Genomic DNA, 15594 nt, shown 5'->3' on the forward strand with positions numbered 1-15594 from the left:
TTCTACAGTGCATACCCGACTACATACACAGGACACAAGTACATGGTGGTTTGCACGATGAATAATAGCACTAGCAATTTTAACTTGCTAAACAATTTTTTCAATTTCTAATTCAAACTGAGACAGTGACTCTGTGTTAGTGGTGAGAGGCGATAACATATTCCATTCACGGATGGCAACCGGAAAAAAGGAATATTTAAACACATTATTAGTACATTTATATTCTACTAAGGTGTTTGTGTGTTTGTGCCTGGTAGGTCGTGTTTGTGAATAAGAAATGTAATTTGAAATGTCAATTTTGAAAGAATTATGCAGAAGTTGATAAAGAAATTTCAAACGTGCCTGTTTCGCTCGTGCTTCGAGCGTAAGGAGCCCAGAAATTGCTAGAAGGTTAGAGGGAGAGCATTCACGTCTAAATTTGTTATGGATAAATCGAATGGCCTTCCTTTGTACTGTTTCTATTTTCTTTATGTTAGTTTGGGTGTGAGGGAACCATACAGTGTTTCCGTATTCGAGGATCGGCCTAACAAATGTTTTGTATGCTAGGAGTTTTGTTGACAAGGGTGCGAGTTGAAGTGATCTGCGAAGGAAAAATAACTTTTGCATAGCAGATGAGGTAATGTGGTGAATATGCTCGTCCCACCTTAGGTCTGACGTTATTGTTAAGCCTAGATATTTATATTTTTGTACTTTAGTCAAAACTTTACCATTTATGGTGTAGCAGAAGTCTGAAGGTTCTTTTTTCCTCGTTATGGTCATACATGCTGATTTTTTTACATTGATTATCATCTGCCAGTCTGAGCACCATTTCGTAATACTACTAAGTGATTTGTTAAGGGAGTAGTGATCTTGATCATTTTTAATTTCTCTATAAATGATACAGTCATCCGCGAATAACTTTATTTTACAGTCTATGTTAGTGGTTATATCATTAATATACACGAGAAATAACAAGGGCCCAAGCACGGAGCCCTGTGGTACTCCTGATGTAACTGATACTATATCTGATGTTGTATGTTCGAAAATAACAAACTGACACCTATTAAACAAAAACCCACGAACCCAAGCAACAATTTCTGTGTCTCCGATAATGCTTTTTAGTTTATTTATTAGTTTGGTGTGACAAACACAATCAAACGCTTTAGAAAAATCAAGTAGGATTAGGTCCGTTTGGCCGTGATTGTCAATACCCAGCGCGAGATCGTGTATGACTTCTGTTAATTGAGTTATGGTCGATAAACCCCTGCGAAAACCATGCTGGTTAGGGGACAGGATGCCTTCGTTTTCAAAAAAAAATTGTTAAATGTTTTAGAATTATATGTTCGAGTAGTTTGCATGCCGTGCTCGTTAACGATATTGGTCTGAAGTTTGATTCAACGGATTTATCTCCAGACTTGTAGATCGGAATAATTTTAGATATTTTCCAATCTTTGGGTAGTTTTGATGTCGATAGGGATTTACGGAAAATAAGGCCGAGGTATCTGCTGCACCACTGTGCGTACCTTTTAAGAAATTGGTTGGGTATATTGTCCGGACCACATGCTTTTTTAGTGTCTAGGGCAAGAAGAAGGTTAAGAACACCAGCGTCTGTGATAAAGAGTGGGTCGATAGTGGAAACAGTCCGTGGAACTAAGTCCGGCATGACGCCATTATCGTTTGTGAAGACCGAACGAAAGAATTGGTTATATCTGTTGCCTTTATCCGCTTTTTCACTTGACGAGAGCTGAGTTATGAGTGTGTTTTTTTGGCGAAAGTGGTTCCAGAATCTATGTGGATTGTTCTTTATAAAGCTGGGGAGTACGGTGTTGAAGTAATGGTGTTTCGCTTCTTTCGATTTCTGTTTGAAATTTTTTGCTGCAAGCGCTAGCCTAGGGGTCTTAGATGGAGTATTGCCTGTTGCCTTGCTAGCTTTGCGTAACCTTTTGAGTTGGCGTTTTGCATGTATTACTTCCCGAGTAATCCATGGGTTATTTTTCAAGGGTTTTTTCGACTTAACAGGAATAAAATGGGTTACACAGTGGGACACTATGTCTTTAAAACGCATCCAGACAACATTTATATCTGAATAAGGATCTGAGGCCAATGCCGAAAACTCTTGGAATTCGTGAGATAAATAGGTTTGTATGTGGGCGTCATCTGCTTTGTCGAAATTGATTATAGTTTGGGCTGTGGTTTGCACTGATATTTTGTAATCTAGTGGCAAGATACACATCGGAATATTGTGATCGGATATTCCTTCTATTACTTCTAACTTCACTTGTTCTAAGAGAAAGTTACTACTTAGTAAGATCAGGTCAAGTATACTCCGAGACTCGTTTTGCACCCTTGTGGGGTATTCCACAATTTGGCGCAAGTTGAAATTTAACATCATATCGAGAAGGGCTTCTGAAGCCTTTGTTGTGTACTGCATGGTAGACCAGTTAAGGTCGGCAAGGTTAAAATCACCCATAAGAATAACACGACAATTACGAGCATGTTGCTGCAAATATTCTTGTATGGCAATTATGCATTCGTGTCCACATACGGGGCTTCGATATAGGCAACCAACAACTATACTTGTGCCTTTAGTGTTGATCTTACAAAAGATTGCCTCGGCATGCCTCGGATTGCCTCGCATGACTCGTTTAGAACGAGTCATGCGGGTTGGACGCACTTCATATTGTTTTCGGGATCCGGCGAGCTGTTTACGCTATTTTACCCATTAAGAAATCGTGTCCTCAAGTTGGATGCCGTTTTTCTTTTTCGAAGTTTAGCGGTATACTGCTCGGTATGAGTAGCTTCGCAGGATCATGAACCTATCGACTAGAAACTAGCTCTTTGGAACAAAATTTGCTGTCTACGTTCTGTTATGATATTTATCACTCTCTACCTCCTTTTCTTTTTCTGTTCTACTTTTCTCTTACCCCCGGTGTTGGATAGCAAACAGGATCTAGTTGCCCTCCCTGCCGTGTCTCTCCATGAGCCAACCAAATGACAGAGAGAAGAAAGAAAAAGCAGGGAGCTTAACTAGAGAAAGGCTCAGTTTGTTCAAAATATAACCACGTTAAAAATGCGAGCAGCTTAGTGGTGTTACGATCGGCCTGCAGGGGTACTGCTTTGCAAAGCTATTTCAGCTCGCTGCACGTGCTTCGATCGACCCGCGGTGCTGGCGCCCTTCGGAGAACCAGCGAGGACGACAGCGCTAACCGACCATGCGCCTCGTTCAGCGAATCGGTGACGGCAGCAGGGTGGGCCACGTTTGGCGCCCAACGTATTGTTGGTTGATTTGCCGGGCCTTCATGGTCGCTCTCGGCAGCAAGAAGAGCTCCCCTAACAAGAGGCTGCTTTGCGGTACGGGGGCCCCAGGATTTGTCACAGTCTGCTGACACTCGTGGCGACTACAGGAGAAAGGCAGCTCTGGAATTTAGAGGCGCAAGGCAATGGGCAACCGGCAGCCGCGCTGCGGGGGTCAGCTCGGGGAACCAACGCGCCCTTCAAGACTCAAGATAATGGGCAACCGGCGGGTCAACTTCGATGACTGGTCGAACGGTTCTCTCACCTAGCGAAATAGGGACCAATGGAGTGTTTATAAGCGGCTATTGTCGGCTGCTAGTGTGTGCTCGTCTGAGTGCTCGTCAGTGCTCGTCAGTGCTCGTCAAGGTGCTAGAATGTGCTCGTGAGCTGTGTGCTCGTTTGCTGTATGCTTCGTCTTGCGTGCTCCATTTGGGAGCCACGCTCGACTGTCGATGTATCTCTTGTTCAAAATGTAAATACGGTAAATAAACCCTGTTCGCCTAGCTCCTCCCAAGTTCCTCTCTACGACCTCCAACCCCGACAAATGGTGGCAGCGGCGAGATCGTCCTCCAAATCCTACAGCGGAAAATAACGCTTGTCCTGTTCGTATCCATCATCCATGTCTTCTTTTCTCAAGGTGATGTGGCATTATCCTGCCTGTCGCGGTTTTCTGAACGCACGGTAGCACGTTAGTGAAAGTAAGCGCGTTTTACAGCGAAGCTGTATGTGGCTAGGGCATTTCCGTCGTCTGTCGACCACGAACACCCGCGAATTAGCGCGTTGGCGCCCCTGAGCGAAACCGCACGAACGCACTCGTGCCAGTGATCACGGGTTCGTCGTCGTCTCCTTCCACAGCTGGCTCCGTTGCCGCTCATTGCTTAAAGGGAAACCAAAGGCAAATACTTTATAAGTCGACGTGCACTGTTTAAGTACCATTCCAGAAACTTCGCAACGCTTGTCTCGTGGCACGAAAATGCTTATTTTACGAGAAAATTGCATCTGAAAGGTCCGAATACCCTTTTCGTAGTTCAAATGTTCTGCCACCCAACTGGGTGACGTTGCATGTGCCATCACCACCCTTCGCTGCTGTCGGTGAGTAAAACGGCACCTGACGGACCGCAGTACCGAGCCAAGACAGCGGTGGATGCGCCACGGCAGCTGCTTTTTTTTTTGGTCGTGGCGTAGGCCATTCGGGCATCCCGGGACATCACATAGAAGTTGAATTCTCCGCTAGTTGTAGTTTGTGCGAGTTTCGCAAGCCAGCAAAACCAGCTCAGCACGACGCTGTAACGAAAAAACTGAAACGCAAAGGCGTGGGCAGCGCGGAGTCGACCGAAAACGAAAGCTTCAGTTCGCCCGCTTCGTTGTCAAGGGTAATTTTAATGAGTTCTTTCTTTCTAGCAATGAAATAGAGCTGAACAAGTAGCATTTTATTTCGTCTTAGATTACAACACAAGCATGCTATTGCACCGCATGGTTGAGTACCAGTGACAGAATTTAACTGAAGAGTGCGTTCGTCATCGGGCAAGTGCTTGAATGTCCCAGGGCAGTCTCTAATCATGCCCTGCATTTACCTCAATTTATCGATTATTAAGGCTCCGTTCGCGATAATATTGACACGTGGACTTGCTGATCTTTTGCGGGTGAGCGCTTTTCACCGTCTAACAAATGTTATCGCTCAGCGCGGGACGCGCCCGCATGTATTGGAAGTTTCTCGAATGTTATTGATGGTTCTGCTTCCACCAAAGCTTATGTAATCTGATTGCACGCGCGACGCGAATTGTGCAGAAGTTTCTGGAAGACACGCGGGCACTCTGGAATTTTCGATGACTCGTGTATAAAAGGCGACGTGCTTGACCGGCAGATGAAATTTTCGAAGATCGTTGACTGTGTTGGGCGCTGTCGTTGTTAACTCTAAGAAAAGTTTACACCATTTGAGTCGTATCTTGCCGCACAAGAATAAACGTCGTCTGTTTTGTCCGCATTTCCTTTCTTTAACGCTTCGAGCCCTGTACTTCCCAAGAACGAACGGCATGCGCGTTATCAGCATGACATAGCACTGCCGGCAGGAAAATAGAGGGCGCGGCGTTTTCAAGAAAGGAAACGCAAGCAAGGCAGATGTCGATTATAGTTGTGTGGCAGATATACACCCCAAAGTGTGTACACTTTTTTTATAGTGTTCCTTGAGTGTAGTCTGCATTCTTAGACAAAGGTACACCATTTGGGGTGCATATATATGCCACACAACGATAATCGTCATCTGCCTTGCTTGCGTTTCCTTTCTTGAAAACGTCGCGCCCGGTATTTTCCTGTCAGGAATGCTATGTCATGCTTATAACGCACGTGCCGTTCGTTACTGGGAAGTACCGGGCTCGCAGCGTTAAAGAAAGGAAATGCGGACAAGACAGATGACGTTTATCGTTGCGTGGAAAGATACAACCCAAAGGGTGTAATTTTGTTTTACTGTGTGTTCTTGAGGGCACAGGTTCGGCCAATAAAAGGCTAGTTTCGTCACTCACTGTTTCGCTGCTTTCTTCACTGTCACTGCTACGTGACAATATTGACGCCTTAGCGATTCTCGAGCGCTAATCTCTCACCTTAACTTGACTTAATATTTGCCTTTAGCGGTCCCTTTAAGGGGGTACGAGCCATTCGTTGGCAAGAGGAAACTATCGTCGTAATCGTTTTCGTTATCAATGCCATCAAACATCATCATCAGCAATGGCTCGAGCATCGTCGTCTTCTTCCACAGCCGACTCGTGCGCGCCCCTCGGCGCAGCCGCTCGAACGCGCCCGTGCCTAAGCTCGCGTGTTCGACGCCGATTCGCGAGCTGGCGGAGTTTCCATATACGTGAGGAACGATGTAGCCGACGCCTTCGGGCCGTACGACGTTTCGTCCACCACCCAGGAACCAGAGATTAATAATAATATTTGGGGTTTTACGTGCCAAAACCACTTTCTGATTATGAGGCACGCCGTAGTGGAGGACTCCGGAAATTTTGACCACCTGGGGTTCTTTAACGTGCACCTAAATCTAAGCACACAGGTGTTTTCGCATTTCGCCCCCATCGAAATGCGGCCGCCGTGGCCGGGATTCGATCCCGCGACCTCGTGCTCAGCAGCCCAACACCATAGCCACTGAGCAACCACGGCGGGTCAGGAACCAGAGAGCGCGGCGTTTTGTGCCGACGTGTGTGCCGTGAAGACCGCCGACGGGACGGTCGTTGCCATCGTGTACGTTCGACTGGCCTCTTCCAAGCGCGACGTAGAGGATTTTGTGAACGACCACATTGGATGGCTGCTCGATTTGGCCGATGACGGTCAAACTCCAGTCCTCGTCGCTGGCGCCTTCGAAGTGGACGTGTCGCGGCCAGATGGCAGTTAGCTGCACCTCGTTTATGCTCGAAAGGTTCGGGCTACAAGTGCTACACCGGTCTCAAGGGGGCGAACGACCACGAGGCGCTCGTGGTTGTACTTAAACCTTGTCAACAACCGGCCCATCGTCATTACCGAACCCTTGGCTGTCTACTACAGAGACTACAAATCTATAGGAACCTGCGTGAAATAATAAACGACACCAAAATATTTATATATCTCTGTGTTGTACATCACACCATCTATACAGCTTCGCTGGTCATTCACCTTCACAGAGCGGAATGGCTGCCGCATTCTTTCAATGCTCGTAGCAGCTGAACGATGAGAAACGATAACGTGGAGCCCCACATGTGACATCGACGAAGGGAAATGAAGAGTCTATATCAAACCTGTGGGACGGGGACGGTGTGGTTGTAGTAGTCTTCTTCGCCGTTGTAGAAGCCGTAAAAGGTGTCGTATCCGCGAGAAGTGGGCACGTACTGCTCCGTGTAATAGCCAAGGTGCCACTGCAGAACAAAAGCAGCGCGTGCTTTGAGCCTTTCGCAGTTTAGAAAAAAAAATTGTCGTTACGTACACAGGGAAGTCGCTAAGAGCGTTAGAGTCAATGACAGTCAAGGCATGCAGCGGCAAGGGGCCATCAAACTGAACATGTGTATATTGCAAGTTGTTTAAACAGCGTAAAAAGACGAGAACACAAAATATGCACTTAATGCGCCCCCCCCCCCCTTTTTTTTTATTATCCTCTTCTTCATTGCTAACGTGCCGCTTGCTATGGAATCTGGCAAAAGCGTGCAGAGAAAAGCGCTCGATGAAAGTGTGAGCGAAAGAAGCGACTGCATCGAATAAAATATAAAGAAAAGGAAAAAAAAACTAATTGAAATGATACTTTGCAGAGATAGGGAGGGTGTTTTAACTTTGGTGTAAGCACGAAACTCTAAAGGTCTCGGTTAAATGAGCGAGTCACAAGTCGTTAGCAAAGTATTACCAAGAAAAAAGAATACGAAGTGGGAATAAAATTTTGATGGAATAGAGTGGGAACTTTTCTCAGTATACACGATAAGTTACAACGATGTAGGGCAGTTAATTGCAATAATCACGAGAGTTGTACGAGTTTCATTAACGCGGAGGCCCCGCAGAACACACGCAGGGACTAAAACGACGGCTGCACGAAGAATAAAAGTTCGACCAAAGTGAAACATTGCAAGAACGTGTTTACAATTCAAGCGTGTGCGTCAGTAAGGAAATGCGTAAGAAATTAATGAAGTTCTACGGGACACGCTAACACTCTTTTACACCGTGATGAAATTAACTAACAAACTGTCGCTGCATTCATTGAAACTAAAGTTTCACGCTGATTCTTTGCACAGGCATAGCTGAATTCCTATAAGAGCACGTGCGGGCATTGAAAAATAGTTTACAAAATTGCAGATATTTAATTAGGCGCATTAATTTAGAGTGGGGCCCTCACGGTGGCGGAAGAGATCTGCGAGTGGCGAGCGTGTCGCAGGAAATGAATTAATAGTGTCCCGTGTGCGCGCTGTATCATGTCGGAATGATACTAATTAGCAAGGAAGTGCAACAGCTCTGCAGGTCCTTGATTTGTGATTTATCAGTCTGATATAGCTTCTAATACGTTTTTTTTTCCAGAAACCAAACGCGCAACTTGTTATTGCAGTTGCGTTAAATGAGAGCTTATGCCGTTTGAAGATAACAGTCAGGGAGAAAAGGATAGGATAGGATAGAAATAAACTTTATTTGTCAAACGGTTATTGCTGTTGGTGCCCGGGGCCAGGCTGCCAGAAGTCAATCAGCCGAGGAAAATCTTTCGGTATCATCGGCAACGGCCTTGATAAAACTAGGGCATTGGCCTAAAACAACATGACTCCTGTGTTTCTCGCTCACCAACTATCTAATCAAATAACGTGACTATGGCCAACAGCGGGATATCCCCCACACCTCCCCCCCAAAAAAAAACAAAACAAATAAAGCACAAAAACGAGAATATTGCGCTTTGTTGACAATGTTTTAGTATTCTATCCAGTTTACACCCTGTGACACGGAGTTCACCTCAAAGACAATTATAGGTGCCTCAGTGAGATAATGAGGGATTTTGTATTAACAATGGAGGCGCCCACCAATGACAGTTCAAGGTTTATAGACACTGAAATTGTTCTTAAGCCTCGTCACGTGTGCTGGAACTACTCGCCTCGCTCAAAGAAAGGGCTTCTCCCGCTTTCGTACGCACTCTCCAAACTCGTAAAAGGAGCCATCGCTAAGGCATGTTCGCGAGCTGCTCTCACGCGTACGTGCGAGCACTCTGTTGAACAGAGCTTCTTAGCACAAGTTAACCGACTAACATCAGCAGGCTACCCAACCAGCGTGTTGTGCAGCGTTTCTGGTGACCTGGTCAAGGAGTTAAAGAACGCCGGAAAACAAACTATGCTGTCACACAGCCTTCGAAATCTAGGCTTGCTGTCATTGCATATGCACACCGTGTTTCCCATAACATTACGAAAATTGCGGCTAAGGCAGGAGTGAGAGGTTGTGTCCAATGCCCCCTAATAAGCTGAGCGGGTTGTGCAAAATAGTCAACAGGGTGGATACTGCCACGCGAAAAAAAAAAACGGCTATAAGAATCATGTTCGCGGGTTCATTGACTGTACAACGCAGGTCGTCTATAGAATCCCACTTGATTGTAAACGTTGCTATATCGGGTGAACGGGGAGGTGCAATAATGATCGCCTGCGCGAGCATGCCGCTTCACTAAAAGGAAACCCGCACAGTCATCTGGCTGCCCACTGTAACGCGTGCGGTTGCACTCCGATCTTTAAGAAGTGCGAACTAATTGGAAGATATAGGGAACAGCGCGCGCGCGAAATATTTGAGGCCTTTTGCATATTCACAAGTGATGACGCATGCGTCAGTTCTGCGTCCCTCACGCTATCAACAAAGGAACTGCATTATTACGTGGCTAACGCTTATCCTTCTTTCTCTTTCTTTTATGTCACCTTCAATGATGTCTTTATATGCTGCTTGTGCAAATAAAGCATCTGGTTGCTAGTCAGCGCTCTGTCCTGCGCTCTTTACTGGCTCGTCCTGTGTCGTGCTGTTTCTGTTTTGTCCCAATGATGAACCAACCAGCTCCTTTGAACACATCATTATCTTAGGTTTGTATTAAATTTTAATGGTCTGCTGACACATGTATGTGTCATATAAGTTTGAACTTATATATTATCAAGTAGCTACGCAGTATGTTATGTATGTGTAGTTGCGTTTCGACCACTTGTCTCCGAAACTGAACTTTTGTGTACGCTCTGACAATTAGAATTAGTTGCGTTACTTAAGCAACTATACACTTGTGTTATCTGTGGGCTCCTGGACTCGTTTACAGAACTTTGTGTTCATGTTGTTTCACTGTATTCAGTGTTTTTGAACGCATTTTGTGATAACGTTGTTAGCCGGTGTCACATAAAGGCGCCAACCTCTTCTTTTACTTCGTGTCGTTTAAAAAAAATATCATGATCAATAGCGATGCGTTCCTGGGTATGTCTGCCATGCAAATGCTTCTTCATCTAACCTTCCTCGTATTGCATAGAACTTCTAAATTCCAGCACAAGACACCCGTGCTGGTTTACAAGACCGTTGATCCAAAGCAGTGGTTCTGCGAGAGCTTTCGTAATACCGGTGTGTTTCTCTTCGTATGTCCTTCGTATATAATTTTGCAACAGATATCAAGTAAAACCAATTTGCCATATTACAGTCCTCTCACTCCGTATACGGCCAAAAGTGCCCCCCCCCCCCCCCCCATCTCAATTTCTCTTACTGTAGTCTTTAAGGCTAGATATAGGTGTTAACAGTATACTGCATGAGCTCATAAGCTTGTAAAGAGCAAAATTATGTTTAAGCTAAGTCTGTGTTTTCTTCTTAAGACATTAATCCGTGTTCGCTTACCTTTCCGATCATATGCGTTTGGTAATTGAGGTCCTTCAAGTACTGAGGCATCAGCTTGAAGTTGAGTGGCAGACCCCACGGCTCGCCTACAAATATGACGGCGCTCTCCATACCTGCAAACCAAGTCAAGTTCAAGAAAATGCCCCGTCTGCCGAACTGTTTTAGATGTGAATGTAAATATCCTGACGCATCGCATCTAAATGGACATGCTGTCCGATAAATGAAGCAACACCACGCATGCTTTTTCAAATCTTCTTATAGTTGTTACGCCGAGTTTTTACGAATGCCAATTTCTGGGATGATCTGTGCATGAATAATTCGGTCAGGCGCATCAAACAAGGGTGCACAACGCGAGGCGCTAATCATATAGCATTGTGTCCTTAGTGTCTCTAGTTCTTGTTCTGCATATTTATGCACTAATTATGATGTCCCATTAAAGACGGGGCAACTTTCTGTTTTTTTTTGTTGTTGCCAATCAATGGCCTTTACGTACTAAAGGAGACTGACCAAGAAAAAGGTAGTAAGAGAAGGAAAAACAAAGGAAAAAAAATATATGCATCCTACAAAGTTAAAGTAAAGGTATACATAGTTGGTGCGGAAAGAAAATGCCGAAGGCATTAGGAGAACTTCAAGAAATATGACAAGGGAAAATCATGCAAGAAAGAGGTAATGCAAACTTTCGGAAGTTTGCATTGCCTCGCACACGCACAGTGACGTAATGCACACGTTCTGCCTACCGGTATGTATGGGGTAGAAGCCCGACATTAGAGCGGCTCTAGACGGGGTGCACAAGGGCTGCACGTAATAGTTGTTCAAGATGATCCCGTCGGCCGCCAGGACGTCCAAGTTTGGAGTGGGGATTTGCGGCGAGCCGTGGAAACTCACGTCGTCCCAGCCCTGGGCGAGCAAAGGCGCGTGGTCGCCGGCAATTCTTCACTGGTGCTGCGCAAACTAAGCTAACTGCACAGGACGAAGAGAGCGGAGCATAGGCACGCGGTGTTTAATGATTCTAGGCGAAAGGTACGATTAGTGCTAGCCGCGTGGCAAGTAGAACAACGTGAGTTTTAAGAAATGTCGTCGCTTAGGACCGTGCGCACTTACCGAGTTTGCGAGTAATAAAAAAAAAAAATTTCCCTTGCTCATTTAGGGCACTCAAAGTCTGGAAATTATAATTTTAGACAGGAACCCGCGTACGGGGCAGTGGAGTCGCGTCCTTGATAATGAGAAAGCAGTTTGGACAAGCACGTGCAACCGTGCCTAATGAACACGCGAATTGAAAACTGTGTGGTAGTGCTCATTAATTCTTCGCCAGTCCAGTCTAGCGTTAGTCCAGATAAAAGGACAAATGAAGGGAGATTATGCATTTTGCTTACCTAATATATTGCTTGAGGTCTTTTGTTTATCTTCAGAGAAGCTCGCACTATTCTATCGGTTTTGTAAGACGAGCAGACCTCAGCTGTTAGTTTAATGAATTAGTCCTGTACACTTTAATATTCAAACTGAAATATATCTCTTCGCGCTTTTAAATTGGGGAAGCACTGTCAACAAGATCAATACATACGAACCAGGTCATCAGCCAGAATGAATATAATATTTGGTGGCATTTTAGAAGCTTTCGACAGCCATGGCAGCAGAACAATGGCAAGCACAGATGAGGTAACAGTCGGCACCTGTAGAAAAGAACGAGAGACGACGTTCACACTTTTCAAACAGACTTGTCTCTGGAAGACTTGCTGGCTGTCCCATTGCTAGACACAGTTACCGCGTTTACAGGCCTGACTGATGAAATGCTCACTGGACAGCTTGCTTTTTCTTTCTTTTCTAAAATGTGCACTGATAATATCTCCATTCCGCGCGTGAACCCAAGCAATGCTTTCGTTGGGAGCATACTGTACTGATGCGATTAAACGCGACTTCACCCCCCCCCCCCCCCCACCTCTACACTTAAAGCCACGCTTACGCCGCTATGCTTTCTAGTAATATAGCCGTGTGTTAGGTACTTCTAAAAATGGTTCGACTTGAAACACAGTGATGAAACGAACCTCTGTTGTCATCTCTGCTGTATTTAGACTGGGGCTTTCTTCGCCGGTGTAACGCTGTGAATGTCGTGCCGAGCACTGACGTACACTCAGTTAAGTAACGGCAAGCCCTTACTGGAATGAAGCATGTACGCCAAAGCGCGTGCCGGTGACAGATGCGTGGAAATGTGTCGTCCGAAGCGCACGGTCGCACATAGGAAAGTGGCCAGTCTGTGCATAGAGGCATCTACGCAGGCAACATAGTGACCCTTTCTGATAGCATGGCAAATAAGGTCAACACTATCTTTCTGGAATTTGGTCAGCATATAGGTCGTGCAAGGCTGCGTGGGTATCGTATCGATTCGGTTCTTTTTGTTGGTTTTTGTTTCTGCTGAATGTGCGCGTAGCTTGATCTTACCTGTGTTCAGCTGTTATGTAATGGAGGGCAATGTAGCGTCTGTCAGCCTCAATTCCTACATTTAAGCAAAGAAAGAGAGAAATGAAGGAAGGAAGGAAGGAAGGAAGTAAATGGCATGCGCTCAGCAGGGCGAAGCGGAATATTGGTGTTCGCCTTCGAACATTACTCTGCTGAAGGGCTTAAGACGTATCTTGGTGAGCTGAGAGATGGGGTACGAGCATGGCTGCCGTGGCCGATATTAGGTGCGAGCGAAGCCTCAAATTTTTTTATTGTTTCACGTATATCGTTGTAGTATAAACTTAGCTATCCTGAATTGGAGGGTGGCTGTTTTGCAATAATATGGCACTGCCGTATTCTGCGCGTGTAAATGCGGAAACATCCTTACCGGTACTAGGTGTGCCGTGAACAGTAGCCTTACGGAATCCATTGACGTCGCCGCTGGCAATGACCCTTGACCGATGTGCTTTCGTAAGACGGAAATCAAGTCACATATTAAAGAATTGAAATTCGCATACAAAATTTAAATCGATGCAGCAATAATGGAAGATTGCGCTTGAGCCAAAAGACATGTTTATGTGCTTTAATGAAACGTTTACGGGTGATACCTCGTGTTTCGCACTCAAAAACAAATATTATATTTGCATAAAATGTATCAAGAAAAATGCCTGTTGATCTTTGAATATTACTGCCCGCGTTTGTTGGCCCACCATAGCACTTCAGCTTGCATTAGGGCTAGGAGAAAAATTACCTACTGAAATTTTCACTAACGAGACAAAAAGTCAGCTGGCTGGTCGAACGAAAATATTCCCAAGAAATATGAATTCAGCGCTGATGAGATTGTGTCCTAAATGTGGCAGAAGTTTAAGTAGATGGTATTACCCTTGAAATATTATAATTTCATGATGTTTGTATTAAGGAATGGATTATTTTACATTCATATCGCTAGGCACAAGCAGATATATGGCAGCATGGTGGGACGGTAAATGAGGATGCTTTCAAATGGCCGGACAGCGCCGTACACACTTACTACTTCGAACGTTGAGACCCGCTACTTTAATTCCTGCAACGAATGCCGATGGTAGATTGGAATGCCTTTTCTCGTTCTTGTTCTGCCGTAATAAGGCCTATCTTCTTGGTGTCACAAATGTGACCCACAATGCTACTGGCGGCATTCATATACGCAGAGAAAGAAACACTTTGATTTTCATGCACTTTGATCTTTTCACAAGTGGCGCAAGCTAGCGTAGTTTGCAGCTTCGGCCGGGTGCTACTGTAATAATAATGCGCAGCGCGTTATGCCTACAGCACCAAAAGTCCGTCGTTGAAGCGGAAGCTAAAATAAATACAAATTTTCTTGCGTGTTTAAAAGTAATGCCCATTTTAGTTTGCTTTCATTTGCAGACACATTTCTAAGTGCCTAGAGTATCGACGAGGATATCGTATGCTGCGAAAGCACATAAATCATCCTCCATGGCAGAAAAGACGTATTCAGTGGCGTTGTAAGCTTCTAGTCTAGAAAAAAAGATTTGTAACTTATTGAAGTCAAAATTTCTTAACACTTCTGTGAGCCGACTACAAGGAACGCTGCTCGTTTGTGTTTAGAGATGGGTCAGCCTCAGATGCGAGTTCGACGGTCGCATTTTACGTGCTGGCGTATGAAATAAGAAAAAATTGCTGACTCTTCCGTAATCGAGAGTAGACGTAAGCATTTAATGGCAGGCGGCAAAGCAGATTGGTTGGAGATTATACTAGCCACAATCTCAATATGGGCGTAATGCATGTTCGCGACGGCACGCCCCACCACACCGCACCGAACCACACCGCACCTCGCCATACTGTGCACTATTCCATATGGACGCTGCCCAGCTGGAAGAAGAAAACCTGCTGAAGGCGGCACGACAGGCGGAGAAACGTCAGTGAGACAGAGCGCACTGCCCAGCGAGAAGAAGAAAAACGTCTTTTAAGGAGGCACTTTTCGACGGAGCGTGGCGCCATCTCTTGAGACGACACAATACCTGCGCCGCGAAACTCACGGACCGTTGGCGTTCAAAAGAACACATGCAACCAAAAGGGCAGAAAGATGATCATTGAAGTGAATGGTGCCCTGTATCTGCCTTTTGAACGTCCACTATTGAAAATGACAAATAAATCTTCATCGTACTAGAAGTTACAGCTTGAGTGATATTGTGAACAAGCATTAGGAAGAACTCGGAAGCAATATTTTTTGTAACTTGTTTGGGCACTAACTAGCGTACGTAATGTGGTCCTGTACATAGGGTTGGGGTACAGAGGCTGCATTTTCTTAAGTTTTGACTGGTTGCCCGGATGACCTCGTTTTATTCTCGCAACCTGCCCGGATGTTCTTGTTTGAGTGTCTGTATAGCGGCTCTGGCTTCTGGCTCAAGGCCACTTGAAGGCCGCCGACAATGGGAGCTAAAAGCATTTGATGCTTAATAACATTGGTCACCACTTCATATTCTGGTCGTCAGATCCGTTTGAAGTGGATATGGAACCATATTGGAATAACAAATAATGAGGTAACGGAGCAGAATGGCTGCT

The 15594-nt window shown here is 45.2% G+C and overlaps 1 protein-coding gene across 2 annotated transcripts in view; it reads right to left on the bottom strand.

Moving 5' to 3' along the window:
- The window catches only part of LOC142571828 (arylsulfatase B-like), a 44954-nt gene that overhangs the window by 12939 nt on the left and 16421 nt on the right, over positions 1–15594 (bottom strand). For both annotated transcript variants that reach the window (XM_075680472.1, XM_075680473.1), the window contains exons 2-6: positions 13421–13498; positions 12165–12269; positions 11337–11496; positions 10600–10712; positions 7038–7154 (exon numbers count right to left, since the gene is read on the bottom strand). In XM_075680472.1, the coding sequence (XP_075536587.1) occupies positions 7038–7154; positions 10600–10712; positions 11337–11496; positions 12165–12269; positions 13421–13498 (573 nt within the window). The remainder of the gene's footprint in view (positions 1–7037; positions 7155–10599; positions 10713–11336; positions 11497–12164; positions 12270–13420; positions 13499–15594) is intronic.

The sequence above is a fragment of the Dermacentor variabilis genome, chromosome 2, assembly GCF_050947875.1.
Source record: "Dermacentor variabilis isolate Ectoservices chromosome 2, ASM5094787v1, whole genome shotgun sequence".
Classification (NCBI taxonomy): Eukaryota; Metazoa; Arthropoda; class Arachnida; order Ixodida; family Ixodidae; genus Dermacentor; species Dermacentor variabilis.